At 37.8% G+C, this 15,326-nt stretch overlaps 1 protein-coding gene across 2 annotated transcripts in view; it reads left to right on the top strand.

Annotated features, from left to right (window-relative positions):
* CHM (CHM Rab escort protein) overlaps positions 1-15,326 on the top strand; it is a 53,419-nt gene that overhangs the window by 29,683 nt on the left and 8,410 nt on the right. The window contains exons 9-13 of one of the 2 annotated variants that reach the window (XM_053990323.1): positions 5,573-5,650; positions 10,577-10,681; positions 11,558-11,621; positions 12,205-12,301; positions 14,623-14,715. In XM_053990323.1, coding sequence (XP_053846298.1) covers positions 5,573-5,650; positions 10,577-10,681; positions 11,558-11,621; positions 12,205-12,301; positions 14,623-14,715 — 437 coding nt within the window. Of the gene's footprint in view, positions 1-5,572; positions 5,651-10,576; positions 10,682-11,557; positions 11,622-12,204; positions 12,302-13,340; positions 13,556-14,622; positions 14,716-15,326 lie in introns of those variants that run through there. The other variant, XM_053990324.1, reaches the window with a different exon arrangement.

Below are 15,326 nucleotides of genomic sequence, written 5' to 3'. Positions count from 1 at the left end.
TAGCTGCAGTCTGCTTTCTTCTTAATTGTTTTCACCTGCATTTCAGGGAAATAATAAAACTTCAAATGTAGTTTGGCATTTAAAAACAAACTTGATATATTTCTTATCACTTTGTTGGCAGATGAATGCAAAATGGGCAAGCAGAGTTAGCTGGATTGTTTGTGGGATCAGTTGTTTGTTTTTCCCTCTAAGGAGAAACTCTTTCTTGGGATAAACATGAGGGAAGTGAGATAATCCATCATTCTGAGACCTGTTCACTAGTGATGGATGGATAGATTGGTAAAGTAACTCAATAATCTTCATTTTTTTCAGGTTATTCACAGATCAGTGAGCCTTGTCGTTAATACAGCTGTGGAATGCTTTTGTGTCCTTGCCCACAGTATTTCTCAGAATTTGACAGGAAAAGACTTTTAATTTGGAAATAACCTTTGTTGTAAAATGCATTAAGTGGATGAAACTTAGAGAATACCTTCCCATTTTAGATTTTATCTTCTGAGTGAGTGTTTGTCAATTCTTTGTTTAAAAAATTACTTGCAAATATGAGAGCTGTTCTGCTCCTTGTTATTTCTGACTAGAAATTGTGTTCTGCAGGAGGTTATACCTCATGAAGGCCTTCAGCCATTAGAATCTATCACATGGGATGCTCTGAATCATGTGGATGCTGTCAAAGTGTATTGATTTCCCATCCCTAACTTGGCATGGAGAAGTTTTCAGTCAAGAAATTGTATTGAGGGGTCAGGCTTATATTGTCCTGCTCTCATTCTTGATCATCTTGGTTCATTTTAAAAACAGATTTGGAACCTAAAAGCACAAAATACAAATGCTATTGTGAGATGACTTTTTCAGGGTTTAATAATTAGGATAATGTTGATAATAGGAGGGAAATGTATTTTAATATATTATTTGGCATTACCTCTTACCAGTCCCTTAGCAAGGAAATTCCTCCCTGGTTGTGTGGGGATATGCAGATTGTGCCTTACATGGTCTTCCTGAGAATTCTGACTCAGATATGTGAATATTTGCAGCATTGTGTGGAAATGACAAGTTTGTTTATTACTGGAGCAAATCTGAGATGAGGAGGCAAATTGCATTTAGCAGAGTCCTTTCTCATTTAACCAGAAGACAGAGAAAGATAGCTTCCTAAACATGACAGAGTTAGTAAAATAGCCCTTGAATTTCATTGAGGGTTAAGAGAACTGGAATTTTTGTCTTTTCTGAAGGCAGAGAACATGTAAATGGGTTTTATAGATGAGCTAATGTTTAGTGACTGGTTCTAGTGCCTGGGTTTTGTGCCTTGCCCTGCAGTCCTGATCTCCCCAGCTTCTCTGGGAGGGCAGAGCTGTTGTGTAATTGCAGCTGAATGACCTTGGGTGAGGAGCAGCTGCTTCTCCAACAAGGTCCATGGGGTGCACAGCCAGGTCCCATCCTTCCACCTCCCCCAGAGAGGAGCCTTGGGAGTGCCTCTGCACTTCCCTGCCCTCACAGCAGGACAGAAACACTGGACTCTTCTATTTCCTTTCTCTTTTTTCCCTCTCCAGCTCTGTAGCATCTTTTTACAGTTGCCACAGTGCTTTAACCATAATTTCTAGGCCACTTAAACACATTGCCTGATGGTTTCTCACCTAACCTTCATATAAATAATCTATTTCTTGAGTTTAGAATCCCAGAGAATGACTCTTAACCTTGATTCACTAAGTTGTAGTGTTAATTGCAATATCCTTGAAAAAATTAGGTTGATAATGTGGTTAATTTTAAGAAACAGCACTTTTATATTGTGACAAGAGTCATCAGTAACATGGGACTTTTATCAGCAATAAGCTGCTGGTACTGAAGTTGTTTAAATTACTAATTACTAGTTGAAATTAAAAGACAGATTAAACATGGTCTTATTTTTGTCAACAGAAATTCCTCAGGTTTAGAAACACCCTAAGAAATCTACACTGGCACAAAGCAAGGCTGAAGTATAAGAACATAGAAATATATGATGAATTAAGCTTTTTATTGCATCATCTTCTAACATTTGAATTTGGGAAATAGAATTGGAATCTTGGGCCTGTAAAAGGCAGCAATGACTTCCCAAACCCCAAAACTAGTACATCACATAACAGGTACTCATATGTTGAAACTCCTGAAATAGTTGTACTTCAGTGCAGTATGATCATTCAGAATAATCCATGAACAATAAATACCAATCCTTGCCAGACTCTGATGAAATAGACTTAAATTACCCCTATTTTGTAATTATGGAGAGAAGTGCACAGAGGATCTATTTAGGGTCAGTGATAAGTAGCTAGAGCTTTGTGCTCTAAACCAAACCAAGCACACCAGTTTTTATCTTGTCTGTCTGACTGGCAGATACTGTATCACTACTAGAATGTTTCACAGGATGTGAATGGATATTTCTGTATATGCACTCTGAATTCCATACAATCAAAAGGAGCAATTTCTTCATTTTAAGGATAAATTTGGTCCCCCAGCTCTGCCATTCCAGCTCCTCTTCCTGCAGCATTTCCCAGTCACAGCCTGGTTTTCCAGAAAGAAAGAGAGATCTGGGAAAAGAAATCACCTTACTGTGGGCTACAGGCTCACAATACTCCCTGTGAGTGAACTGAGTGCTGGTGGGTAAGTGCAGGAACTTTGTGATTGGTTTAGAATTGTCATGTTGCTGATGGATTCAGACCATAGGCTGCTTCTCTAATCTTACAGGACCTTTTTAAATTTCGCAGCAATAATGAACACAGCCTGCAGGAAAAAGTCAAAATATTTGACTCTTCATCTGTTTCCTTAAGCATTTCTGTCACATATTTTCCTTTCCATAGCTCTCCAAATGCCAGGACAGTTCAGGATGACATTGATTATTTTCTTCATTAGTTTTTGGGTGCTGTTTTTTTTTTTGGCGGGGGGGGATTTTTGGTGTTATCCAGGTGGATGCACACACCAAGTTTTGACTTTGGTATGAAAACCCTTTATTGGAAAGATTAACCATCATTTTTTGTGGCTGTAGCTATTTTATTTATTTGATTTGTCTGGACTCTAGTGCTTTTAGAGCACAGCAACATTGGAGGAAAGGCTGATGTTCTAGGGGCCTTTCAGGAAACAGAATTTAACATAAGAACCAGGTCACAGCTTGCTCTGTGTGTAAAAATAAACTGAAAGAGGACAATTCATTATCTCAGCACTTGCCATGTTTTCCTTTGATCTTTCTCCAAAGCTTGCAGTGCTGTACATGGAGTATTCAGCTTTAAGGAGAGAAGCAAGTAGTTTTTACTATAGAAAAAATGCACAGTTAAAAATAGTCAGTTTTTAAATTAATCACAACGTGCATTTCAGAAAGCAGAAGACAAATTACATGCTAGAAATAAAAACTAGATTTTGGTGTAAAATGATTTGATACAGTTCTAAAATTCTTTCAGCGTGAACTAAGGCTTAGTCTGTAATGTGAGTGTTTTTGTGATGTCTCAGTGTTGGAAATCGAGATGTCAAATGGAGAGACATTCTATTTTTGTTCAATTAATATCACAGAGCATTACATCAAAGCAGTAAACTCCTCTTGTATCAACAGATGCAGCAACCCTGAAGCCTATTTTCTCTCTTGTTACATTAGTGTTTAATTAAAGAAAACAACTAGTTGGAGGCAGTTACTTTCTGTGAAATGTAATGAAGATTTATTTTGTAAGTGACCTTCACTGTATTAGCTGAATCAGTAATCAGTAAAATTAATAGAATAATCAAATTATATACAAACTCATAAATCACTGTGAATATGCTGTCAAAAATGCAGCTTTTAATATGTCCTATTGTTTCACAGCTGTATTAAAAATTGCTACTCCTGATTTCTGTCTTGATGGGGACTGAAATGGCATTTAAAGGCTGTGTATGATGGAGGGCTACTAGGCCAAAAATTTTCACAACTGTTAATTTAGCAGTAATATGATTTGATGTCACCAGGGCAAAGTTGAAGCTGAGTACAGTGTTGTTGCTATCTTTCAGCAAAACTTGAATTATTGGTGGAGGCAGTCGCCAGTTAATTAGAGTAATATCAGTTTAAATGTCTGTCATTTAGGGTTAATGGTATCAAAGAGTTGCCTTGTACTTCAAGTGCAGGCAAATCATCTTGAATAGCCCATTGTATGAAAGTAATGCCAGCACAATGATTTTACTTTGTCATAAATTATTGGGGTGCCATTTAGTTCAATATTTCAGTTTCTGTATTTAAATAATTTTGGCTACTCCTTCCTAACTGTGTCATTTTTCATGCTAGGCTGTTCTAATAGGTGTTTTAGCTGTTTGTGATTGTTTAGCAACACAATCAAAATTCCTTTCCATTTTCATTTTAAAAGAGAAGTTTTCTGCTGGCCTATGAAAACTGGTCGTGCCCTCATCCCCTGGATACCAGGTTACTCTTGGAAAGAAGTAATTCACCTTTTTGTGCAGCCAAGCAGCAAAATTCTTTCAAAGCGTGCTGGAAAAATAAAGTGCATAGATCAAAATCCCCTGGCTGTGGTTGAAGGAAAACTGTAATTGATGTTTTTAACTAAGGAATCCATTTGTAGTTAAGTTAATAGTGCTATTCTTATATGCAAGATATGAAATCAGCTCCTCTGTGTTGGTTTGAAAGATCCTGATAGCTGCTGTGTCTGGCAGGAAGCTGTGGATTGCAGCATTAGAGATAATAAACCCATAGCTCTAGGTTCTCTAAGAGTTCTTCAGTGGATGTTTAACCTTTGTGTCATCTTCAACAATCTCCAAACAGCCAAGGCTGGGATTTTTGGGATATATCTCTGATTTTCCATGAGAAGCAGGAGTGTTTTTAGGGAACTGGGTATTCATGGTACCTGGTGGTGCTGCCAGCTCCTTGGGCTGCCCCAGTCCTGCAGGTCAGAAGGGGTTGTGGGACTGTCTTTGAACTGCCTCATCTGACATTAGAATGACAAAATAATGCCATTTTTGGAAGGCAGGTTTGCAAAGTGGAAGTTTTCAAGTTTGTCATCTGTGAAGTGATCTCAAAATGCTTTCACTTCAAAATCACAGAATCAGAGACTGGTTTGGGTTGGAAGAGACCTTAAAGCTCATCCATGGGCAGGGACACCTTCCACTATCCCAGGCTGCTCCAAGCCCTGTCCAGCCTGGCCTTGGACACGTCCAGGGATCCAGGGGCAGCCACAGCTTCTCTGGGCACCTGTGCCAGGGCCTCTCCACCTTCACAGGGAGGGATATCCTCCATATATCCAATCTAAATCTACCCTCCTTCAGTTTAAAGCTGTTCCTCCTGTCCTGTCCCTCCATGCCTTGTCCCCAGTCCCTCTCCAGCTCTCCTGGAGCCCCTTCAGGCCCTGGAAGGGGCTCTGAGCTCTGCCTGGAGCTTCTCCTCTCCAGGGGAGCACCCCCAGCTCTGCCAGGCTGGCTCCAACCCTGTGATAACTCAGTGACCTCCTCTGGACTCCAGCAGCTCCACATCTTGCTCCTGTCAGTAAACCAGTGTTACCAACACCTCAGAGCCTTGCCTTGCTGACCACTCACACTGATTGCAATTAGCAGAGGTGCAGTAATAACCTTTGTTTCCCTGTTGCAGGCTGTGTGCTGTGTTTGGGGGGATCTACTGCCTCCGTCACGCCGTGCGCTGCCTGGTGCTGGACAGAGCCTCGGGACGGTAAGGCTGCCATCAGGAACCTCCTGTTTATACACAAAACACAGGTGAAAAATGTCCCAAGTCAATTTAAAAAAAAAATTATTCTTCCCAGATCCTCCTTGGTATTAATAGCACATCAACCTTGATTAAAAGTAATTTGTGTATAGGTCCTCCAGAACAAGGAAAGTGGGTCTAGAATATAGAAACTAAATTAATTTCCCTGTGATATTACTACAGCTCCTGATCACCCAAGCTTGGAAGACAAATCATTTCAGCTGCCGGGGGGCTGGTGATGAGTGATGTTAGTTTTCCTTGTGGCCTTACCTACTCTAATTGATTTTCATCAGATGACAACAAAGCCCTCTGTTATTGCATTTTTAAAAATGGAGCTCACCTAAAGACTCATCAGATTAATCTTTGCTGATAATGCATGTCACTCCAAGAGAAAAGACTTTAATGAGTTTTTAGGTAGATTGTTGTCATAAACTATGCTGCCCTCTTATTCCAGAATAAATTCTTTTACAACAATATCGGGCCTGTAGGCAGGTTTAAAGTTGAGCTAAGAAAAATCAACACAGAGTTTTTTCCATAGTGGCATTTTTCACACCTCTGTAAATTGTCATATTTCTGTTATACACATTTTATCAGATATTAGTCTAACTGCAGACTTTGGCTGTCTTAAAGACACTGTTTGCAGCTTAGTTTCTATAATTGAAAAGTTCAAGATGTTTTGTAGAAAATTTAGAGAATTAATTTAGAAATGAAGTAGTACCAATGTAATAGAATGAGCAGTTAAATGAGGGGGTGTGAGTTTACTTCCCAGCTGTTCTGCAATTCCTTGAGCACAGTCCTTGTGGCATTAGCCACGACATGGTCAAGTAGTAGCTGTTTTCCCTGAAATTGAATAAACTCCAGATTTTACCTTTCTGCCAGTTCCTGAAGGTTCTGGAGTTCACTGCACAGTTGTAGACTTTAAGATGTAAATGTGTTTCATCAGGTGTGTTGTTCCAAATGCACAATTCATATGCAAGTTAAATTGTGCCCCTTTCAGGAACTGCCATTTATTTTAACACTGGTATCTGAACTGTTGCTGTAGGAGGCTTTATATTCCAATAATGTTTAAATACTTAAATTGCTCTTGCAGGGGGACAAAGCCTTTAGTTGGTAGCAACTTCAAACCCCACTCTATGCAGGTCTTAACTGGTCAGTGGTACTGCTTGCCCCACTTTCCAGCTTCTTCTGCACATCCTGAAAATCTTTGAAATCAATGTTTTCTTCATAAGGTTATGTGTGTTCCAGAAGAGCTGGAGTGCTGCTTTTCCATTAAACTGCCTTTATGCTTTGAGTATAGTTTAAAAAAAACAGCACAATTGTCTTTTTTTAGGCTGCTTTTGGGGTTCACTTGTGCCATTTTAAAATGATAGATTTTGAAGAACAGAATTATTAGAATACTTCTAAAGATTTTAGCAGACTTTCATTATTTCAAAAACATTGAGCTTTTAATAATGCCATTATCTGATAGTGAATATGAAGAAGCACAACACATCCAGGATATCCATTTCCTTTATCTTCTGTTTCATTCTTGCTGTTATCTCCTTCCTCACTGTGTATTCCTTCCCTGCACCAGCTTGTATTTCCTCTTGACTTTGGGCTTCAGTGTTTTGCCTAATAAAAATCAGCTATCAAGTTGTTAATGAGGCTATTTATGAGTTACTGAGCTTTTGAGTCAACAGACCATTAATAGTAATTGGTAAGAGGCAAATTCATATCTGGTTGTCAGTGCAGCTGGCTGTGTGCTTGCAGAGGCAGCTTCCCCAGGTTACAGATGGCTCACTCAGCACTGCAGAAATGCATTGTGCAGTGGTCATTACCAGTTTATAGCTCCTTCCACAGCCCTCCAGGCTTCATCCATGCCTTAAGGCAGGGATTTTTTCTCTATTTTTAATATTCCTGGTTTTGTACACATCAGGAAAATATGTACTTCTAGCTACAGCCTTGATTTTTGTCTAAAACTTTTTTGTTAGAGTTTAATTAAAAGTCTCAGAATATCACCAAAGTTTATTCCAGCATTTTTCTAGATGTGGCTAACATTGCTTTTTCACATTTTCCTACCCATGCCTGTATATACAGAGAACAGTAGATTTCATACCCAGCTCTACAATTATTTTTATCTTTTTTTCTGTAGATCTTTTTATAATTTTTGAAAATAAGATTCAGGCAAGACAGGGTGAAAGAATGGAAATTTTAGACATCCCTATTTTAAGGTTTTAGTAATGCACTTGAAAATATCTGGTTTTTATGTATGGTACCAGATCTGCTGTTTTAATAAGTTTGTAGAACATCCTGAGTTCTTGGTAGAACTGTGATGCTGTTAGAAAATAAAAACTACCTCATATTTCTGAGGCTGAGGAAAAAAGCCACATTTAATGTATGCTAATGTTGTTTTTCTCTGTGTTTATTGTATGTCATCATGTAGAACAGTGATGCTGTGTTAGAAAATAAAAACCACCTCATATTTCTGAGGCTGAGGAAAAAAGCCACGTTTAATGTATGCTAATGTTGTTTTTCTCTGTGTTTATTGTATGTCATTTTTTTGGGTACATGTAAAATTTCATCATAATGATGAGCATTTTATATTGATCACACTCCACATATGTTTCCAATTGCATAATTCTGTCTCAAAATGGAAGAGATGTGATAAATGGCCATTTATACATCTGTGATAAAAAGGTAGAGCAAACAGCCAGTAATTTACATATCTGCTGAAATACTGCACACTGGCTTTGTCAGTGCTGCTGAGTCCATTTCAAGGATGTCGCCCTTAGTCCATTAGTTTGGATAATGAGCCCTATAAAGTACATTTATAACTCGTGGCACTGCAAGGAGATGGATTCTAATTTTCATCCTTTTATCCAGACACATTGAAAGAAGGTCAATGGAGGGTTGGCTGTGATTCATTGTCGCAACACAGATCAGATGACAGAGACCTGATAATGTCAGTGCAGGAGTGTTTGCTGCATGTGGAAGCACTACTTGAAAGAAATTTTCTCAGCATCACCCTTTGAAGTAAAGTGGGACTGAAATTAAAAGCTCTCTCTCTCTCTCTCTCTCAGTTTAAAATCTTATCACACATATGACCTGCTGCTATTCCTGAACAAAGGAGAGGAAAGAACACTTAGCAGGAAAATAAAATGTGTCGTTGCTTTCGCTGGCTTTGAGTGATGCAACATGACATTTAATCAACCTTTCCCCTCCATAATGTTTAGGGGATGGTGGGGAAATTGTTTCATAAACAATAAGAAAGGTTATAATTAGAAATGAGCTGCAGCAGCTCAACTTCCTTGTTTATTTGCAGTATTCAAATGAGAGCTCGAGGATGAAATCACTGGGATTAACAGTTAGGAAAAACTTGTTAAAGTTTCAAGTGAAGCACACATTGGCTAGAATTTGAAACTGAAGAATGTTAGATGTTAACAGTGCTTGTACTGTTGTCAGGTACCTGTTGAATTTGAAAATAGGAATATATGTAGGGACCAGATGCCTGGGAGGTCAGCATTAGAAATCAGTGTTACAAAAACATGTTTAATAGTCATAAACCTCTTATATTTACAGATGAGGACTGTGTGTCACCTTTTTTCAATTCTCATCTCAGGTTATAAGAACAACTGGTTTATCAGAGCTGGTGGAGCTGATTGCTATTACTTGTATAGATTTGGGTTTGTAGATCATTATAATCACAGAAGCTGACAAATAGCTTTAGGTTACAGAAATGTTGTTCATTCCTAAGGCATAACTTGCTTGTCAGATACTCTACAGAAAAAGTTATGATAAAAAGGTAAATCTGTACATGGTCTCTGGCTCAGGCATTGTGTTCCTTTAGATGTTTCCCTGTGCATGCACGCGTGTGTGTGTGTGTGAGAAAATTCACTGCTTTAAGTCCTGTGTGTTAAATTGTTGAAACATTGGTAGAGTCATTCAGAAGAGTTTAATTTTTTAAAACAGATAATTTTCATGCCCCAGCAAAAAGTTCAGTAAAGCTAATTTGCTTTATTTATTTATGCAGTAAATGTTCTGATAGTGTAGAAGAGAACTCAGATCATGGATATGGAATCAGCAGCAGAGGTTGCTTTACTGAGTATCTGTGTGCAGCCTCCTTTTTCTTTGTCTCATATATATGATGTAGCTTCATATGTCATACATAAGTGAAGTTTGTTCTTTCACAGACATTTTTCCCCCTCAAAATCTGAAATTTGTATTCTCATTTAAGCTCACTGAATGGGTTCATTTCTGTGGTTTGCATTTCTGTCCCACTTCTATTTCTGTCCTTGTTCTGTGGAGAACATTTGTGTTGTTCTTAAAACACCAGGACTGAGTTAATCCCTTTGTGTGTCACTTAGAGATAAAGGGTATATTTAGTGATAAACAGAGTAACTCACTCTTGGAACAGTCTGGTGCACTCATTTGTCAGGAAGCTTTCCCAAATCTCCAAAGTTAATTTGCTATTTAATTTGTCAAATATTATTGTCAAAATAAACTTGATTTTGGTAAAGGTGTCTTCCTAAGAAAGAAACCCCACTGCAATAGGGTGGTACCTCCAAAATAATTCACAGTTTCATTTTTTTTATGTATCGTGAGGTAAGAAATGTAGAGCTAAATGCCAGTGCTGTAAGCTTATATTTTCTGAAAAAATGGTTTAATTTATTAAAGTTGGGATGGCATTATCTGTATTGGCATTGCATGGGTAAACTGCATATATACCAGGTAGAATGTGTCAGTCTAGGATTTGGTGATCAGTTGAATTGGTTTAGGGGTCACATGTTCAAGAAATACATAGCTAAATTTAATGAAAGTTACAAATATTGTGCTGTATAACTGAATTTTAACAAGTGATGCATGTTTTTGTTACCTTACATCAAAATTTCTTTCTGTGGTTTTTTTTTTAAACAGGTGCAAAGCTATTGTGGATCATTTTGGGCAAAGAATAAGTGCCAATTATTTTATTGTGGAAGACAGTTACCTCTCAGAGAGCACATGCACAAATGTGTGTTACAGGTATGTGGTAAAACAAAAACCACAATTTCTTTAAATCATGGTGTGTAAAGTACCCTGCAAGTTAAACTGAAGAACCTCTTGTCCACTCCTTTATTTTTGCAGTACAGTTCAATTCTGTGCAAAGTATTTCTCTATTAACTGGAGGATATACTGTGTACTTTCTATAGTCAGGTTTTCTTCAGTTGTCATTAAAATCAGATTCCCCCTTTCTATATAAAAATCCAAGAGCTCTAAATGTGTTAGGAATTTCATATTTGCTAGGATGTGTGGAAGGTGAAGGTGCCACTTGCTGTCCTTGCTTTAAATTTGTTCAGCTTTAGACAAGTACTAAACTTCCTTGATTTCTGTGATTGGCTTGTTGCTGCCAGAAGCCCTGGGCATGGCCTCTGTGTCAGAACAGGGCAGGGAGGGATCAGCAGAGCTGTGCTGGTGAGGGCAGAGCAGGAATAACCCAGGAGCACAAAGTGCAGGTGATGAGTGACCTCCACCCTGCTGCATTTCCCCTTCATCCCGAGGCTCCTGTGCTCTCTGGAGCAGCACAAGGCCTTAATGTGCTGCTGCTAATCTTGATCAAATGGGCAAAAGAACTTTTTAAAAAGCAGAAGGAGGCTGTTTGATACAATTGCACTGACTCATGTATTCATCACCTGTTTTGGTTGTTGAAAATACTACATTGGTGTTCCAGGTGTGTTTCTGCTTCAGCAACAGGCAAAACATCCCACTAAGAATCATAGTAATAAAGGTTATATAGTGAAATGGCCCTGGTATTACCAAAACTAGGATTCTAAATTGCTGTTTTTTACATCTTTGTTTTTATTTTGCATAATTAAATTGATTATATCATTATTTTTACATCATTCTTTTATTTAATTGTAGGCAGATCTCCAGGGCAGTGCTCATTACAGATCAGTCTGTATTGAACACAGACTCAGAGCAGCAGGTACACACCAATTCTGTATCACATGTCTCATGTGTTAATATTTCATTGTTGGTAGGAATTAAGTCATTAATTCAGTTTTGTTTGTGCTTGAATCAAGATCTTTAGTCACCTCTCTGTACTGGTAATTGTTTAATTTGTTTTAGTGTCTATAAAACTATTACAAATTTTATTTTAGTTTAGTTCAGTGACTGGGATTTTCCTGTTTGGCTTACACTATAATTAATAGAGTTTCTAAGCTGCTGTCTTTAATTTTAATTTTGCTTGCTTTTTAATAAACTGTTACCCTGACTATTCTGTTAATTATTTATCTTGTCTAAACTTTGTTCAAAGTTCCTTTGGTTTTTTTAAACATTCCTTTTTGCTGTTTGAAGTTCTTATTGTACACTTTAAGATGCTTCTTTGGATCTGCTTTGTCAGTCTTTGCAGCCTTTAATTTTAGAGGATATTAATCAGAGTTGCTGTCGTAGCCCACTAGAAAACCAAGCAGTGCAATTGCAGTTCCTTTTCAGCTGTGGTGAGGATGGTGGTGCTGCCCCATCCTCCAGGATGTGCTTTCCCTCAAGCTCTGCTTTCTGCTGCCCAGGTTTCTGTTCTGACAGTGCCTCCCCTGGAGCCGGGCAGGGCAGCAGTCTGTGCCATCGAGCTCTGCTCCTCCACCATGACCTGCATGAAGGACACCTGTAAGTAAAGGAGCTTTTCCCCTTGGGCTCTGGCAGCTCTGGGGCACAACTGAAAATCTCTGGGTGTTGTTCCTCCGCTGCACAGAACACGGGGAGGATTGGCTTCCTGCCATTGTGGAGCTTCATGGACTCATTTTCACTTACACAGGAATAAATCCTCCTTCAGGAGGTAAAAATAATAATCCAATGAAATCTTAATGAAAGATACAAATCTTGAATCTTCCTGGTAATCTGTCATTTGGGTTTTTTGAAAATGGGCTCCCTTAGCTGAACTATTAAATGGGAATACCATTTAATACACTGTATTTGGGAAATTTTTATCTTCTGAAAGGATTCTGTTGTTGGTATTTTATGTGAACTTGAAATAATTGAGCAATAGAATGTTCATTTTGGGTATTTATTAGAATAGAATTAGAGGTTACCTTACCTAATTCTTTTTAACAAGAAAGAACTGCAATAATAAGCAATTTATTTTGCTGTTAAATAGGCTTGAACTAAGTTCTTTGCATATAAAAGAAGAGCAAAGTAAATTATTAAGTCATTCAAAGTTATATTTCCTACTAAATAATAGTAAAAAATCTAAGCTTGTAATTAATTAACAACTTAGTACTATAAAGCATATTGTTAATATTTATCATTTAAATAGCTGATTTCTTTTTATTAAGGATTCACAAAATACATACAGCAGGAAGCAGGAAGTGAAACTAATGAAGGATTGATGTTCCATAGATCTAAAATACTAGTTTCAGGAAGATTTCTGTGGTGCTGAAATATTAAGGTTTCTGTTATTTACTTTTCTCCATAAATTCCTTTCATTTCAGAAGAGAAGGTACTGCCTTCCTTAATGAAATTTGTCTTCATATATTGAAATAATAAACTTCTATATTAGGCATTGCTGAGTTCCAGTTATGGGACATATTTCATAATTTTTTAAAAAACTTTTACATCATTATCTGTAAATGGGTTTTAACCTGACTGATTTCTCCTTGGAACAATTATTTAAGATAAGTATACAAATACATCTACTCTTTGATCACAGTGCACAAATGACAGGCACATCATCTGTATTGCCACTTGAGTGGAACCAAACTCCTTCACTTGCCCTAAAAATGGAGACTGTAATGATGAAATCAGGAACTGAACTCATCGTTCTTCTTGCTGGGAGAATTACTTGAAGACAAATGTTGGCAACCACTGTAACTAATGCAGTTATACCTGAGTAAATCAAATATAATCAAAATATATACTGATGACTGTGACTCATAACCATAACCTTAAAGATAATAAAAAAGGTTTTATAGAAAGCAAATGATGTGAACTTTAGTGATTTATAGCTGGGTTTTTTGAGGAAAGAATAGATTTTATTACAGTGTTTGGGATTGGAAGCATCTAGTTAAGGTTAGGGGGAAACTTTGATTATCACCACCCTTTTCTTTATTTTAGTATGTATTCCTTCAGACAGAAGGTTTAGTTTGGGTTGAATAAAAAAAATTAATATTAATACTTGAATAGAATCTGTATGTGTGCAACCTGAAAGCAGAGGAGCATGAAGGGTTAAATTTCTGTTCCTGATGGAACCAGACTCAAGATCTGTGTGATGTACTGGAAAATAATGACAACAGCCAGGCATCAGAGAGAAGAGACAAAAATGTCATCTAGATTTAAAATAATACCAGAGCTGGGCTCTGCTTTTAAATGCTTTTAAATGAATCAGAAATTTACAGTAATGAAGAAAAAACTGATCAGTTTAAATTTTGTACAGTGTTAAATTCCTTCAGGATTCTCTGATGGACACTTCTCTGGTGAGAAGTTTCCAGGAGCAAATGAGTCCAGTAAGGTGGACCCATGAAAAGCTTTAAGGTGAGGCTTTTAAATGAATGAATGGCTGGAAAATCAGGTGGGGTGAAGCAGCTGGTTCTGTATCTGAGCAGGGGCCAGTGGGACAGAAAAGGGTCAGGAGCTTTTTCAAGTGGTTGTCCAAGGAGGCAGCAACTGCAGAGTCTACAAAACAGAACAAATAAAGGCTTGTTCAGCAATAGCTCCTCCCATCTAAGAAGTGAATGAATAAAATGTTGTACAAAGGATTGCACAGTCATGTACATCATGAGTAGCTCAGAGAATTCTGAGGTGTTTGCAGAGAATTTCTCTGTGTGCTGTGCATACACTGTATGTCCATGCTACAGCACTTCCCTGGCTTAAAGGAAGGGATTTTGTGAAGAATTGTGATTTCTAAAAGCCTGCTGTGCCTTATAAATATTGTAAATGTTGTTTATCTATTTGTGTGTTGGTGATTGGAATTAGTTTGTGTTCTCTTTCCCCAGATTTAGTCCATCTAACCTGTCCATCAACTAAAACTGCAAGGGAAGATTTAGAGCCTGTTGTACAGAAGTTATTCAGTCTAAATACAGAAAAAGGTAAAAATAAATTAATGAGGTATTATGATATGATCTTGCATAAATATTATTTACTAAAGTAGCTGTTACTGACTTCTTCAGCTGTGCTTTAACTTCAGTATCCAAGGACATGACTGTAAGTGTCTGGGGCCTGTTTATTTTTCACATTTCCTTTTTTCTATGGAACATATTTGCTGTTCATCACATCCTTGAAAGGTGCAGTAGTGAAATGAAATATTTATGGAATTGTGGAGGCTTCTTGTTGCCTCTTGTTCTCAGGCTGTTGCTCAGCCTCTTGTCTTCAAGTGTTTCCTTGTTTGCTGTTTGAATTGAAATTTTCTGGATTCTGCTGTAAGCAGTGGAAGCATAAAGTTGTTCTGTATTGTAATCACAAAGATAGATTTCCAATTACGAGCTACTTGGCCCTAAATTCAAGGAATCCTTGGCTACTTTGTTGAACTTTGGCCTTGAGCTGGACAACTCCACACCCCACAGGAAAGCAGCTGCTGATGGAGCAGAAGGAAATTGTTCCTGAAATACCTGGGCTGATTCCACACAAGGTTTTGAAATTTAATCCTGAGATCTTGACTGGAACCACGTTTGTGGTAGATGCTCACAGAGTAGGTGATGTG

The sequence above is a fragment of the Vidua macroura genome, chromosome 14, assembly GCF_024509145.1.
Source record: "Vidua macroura isolate BioBank_ID:100142 chromosome 14, ASM2450914v1, whole genome shotgun sequence".
In the NCBI taxonomy this organism is placed as follows: domain Eukaryota; kingdom Metazoa; phylum Chordata; class Aves; order Passeriformes; family Viduidae; genus Vidua; species Vidua macroura.
This window is presented reverse-complemented; position numbering and strand designations above follow the sequence as displayed.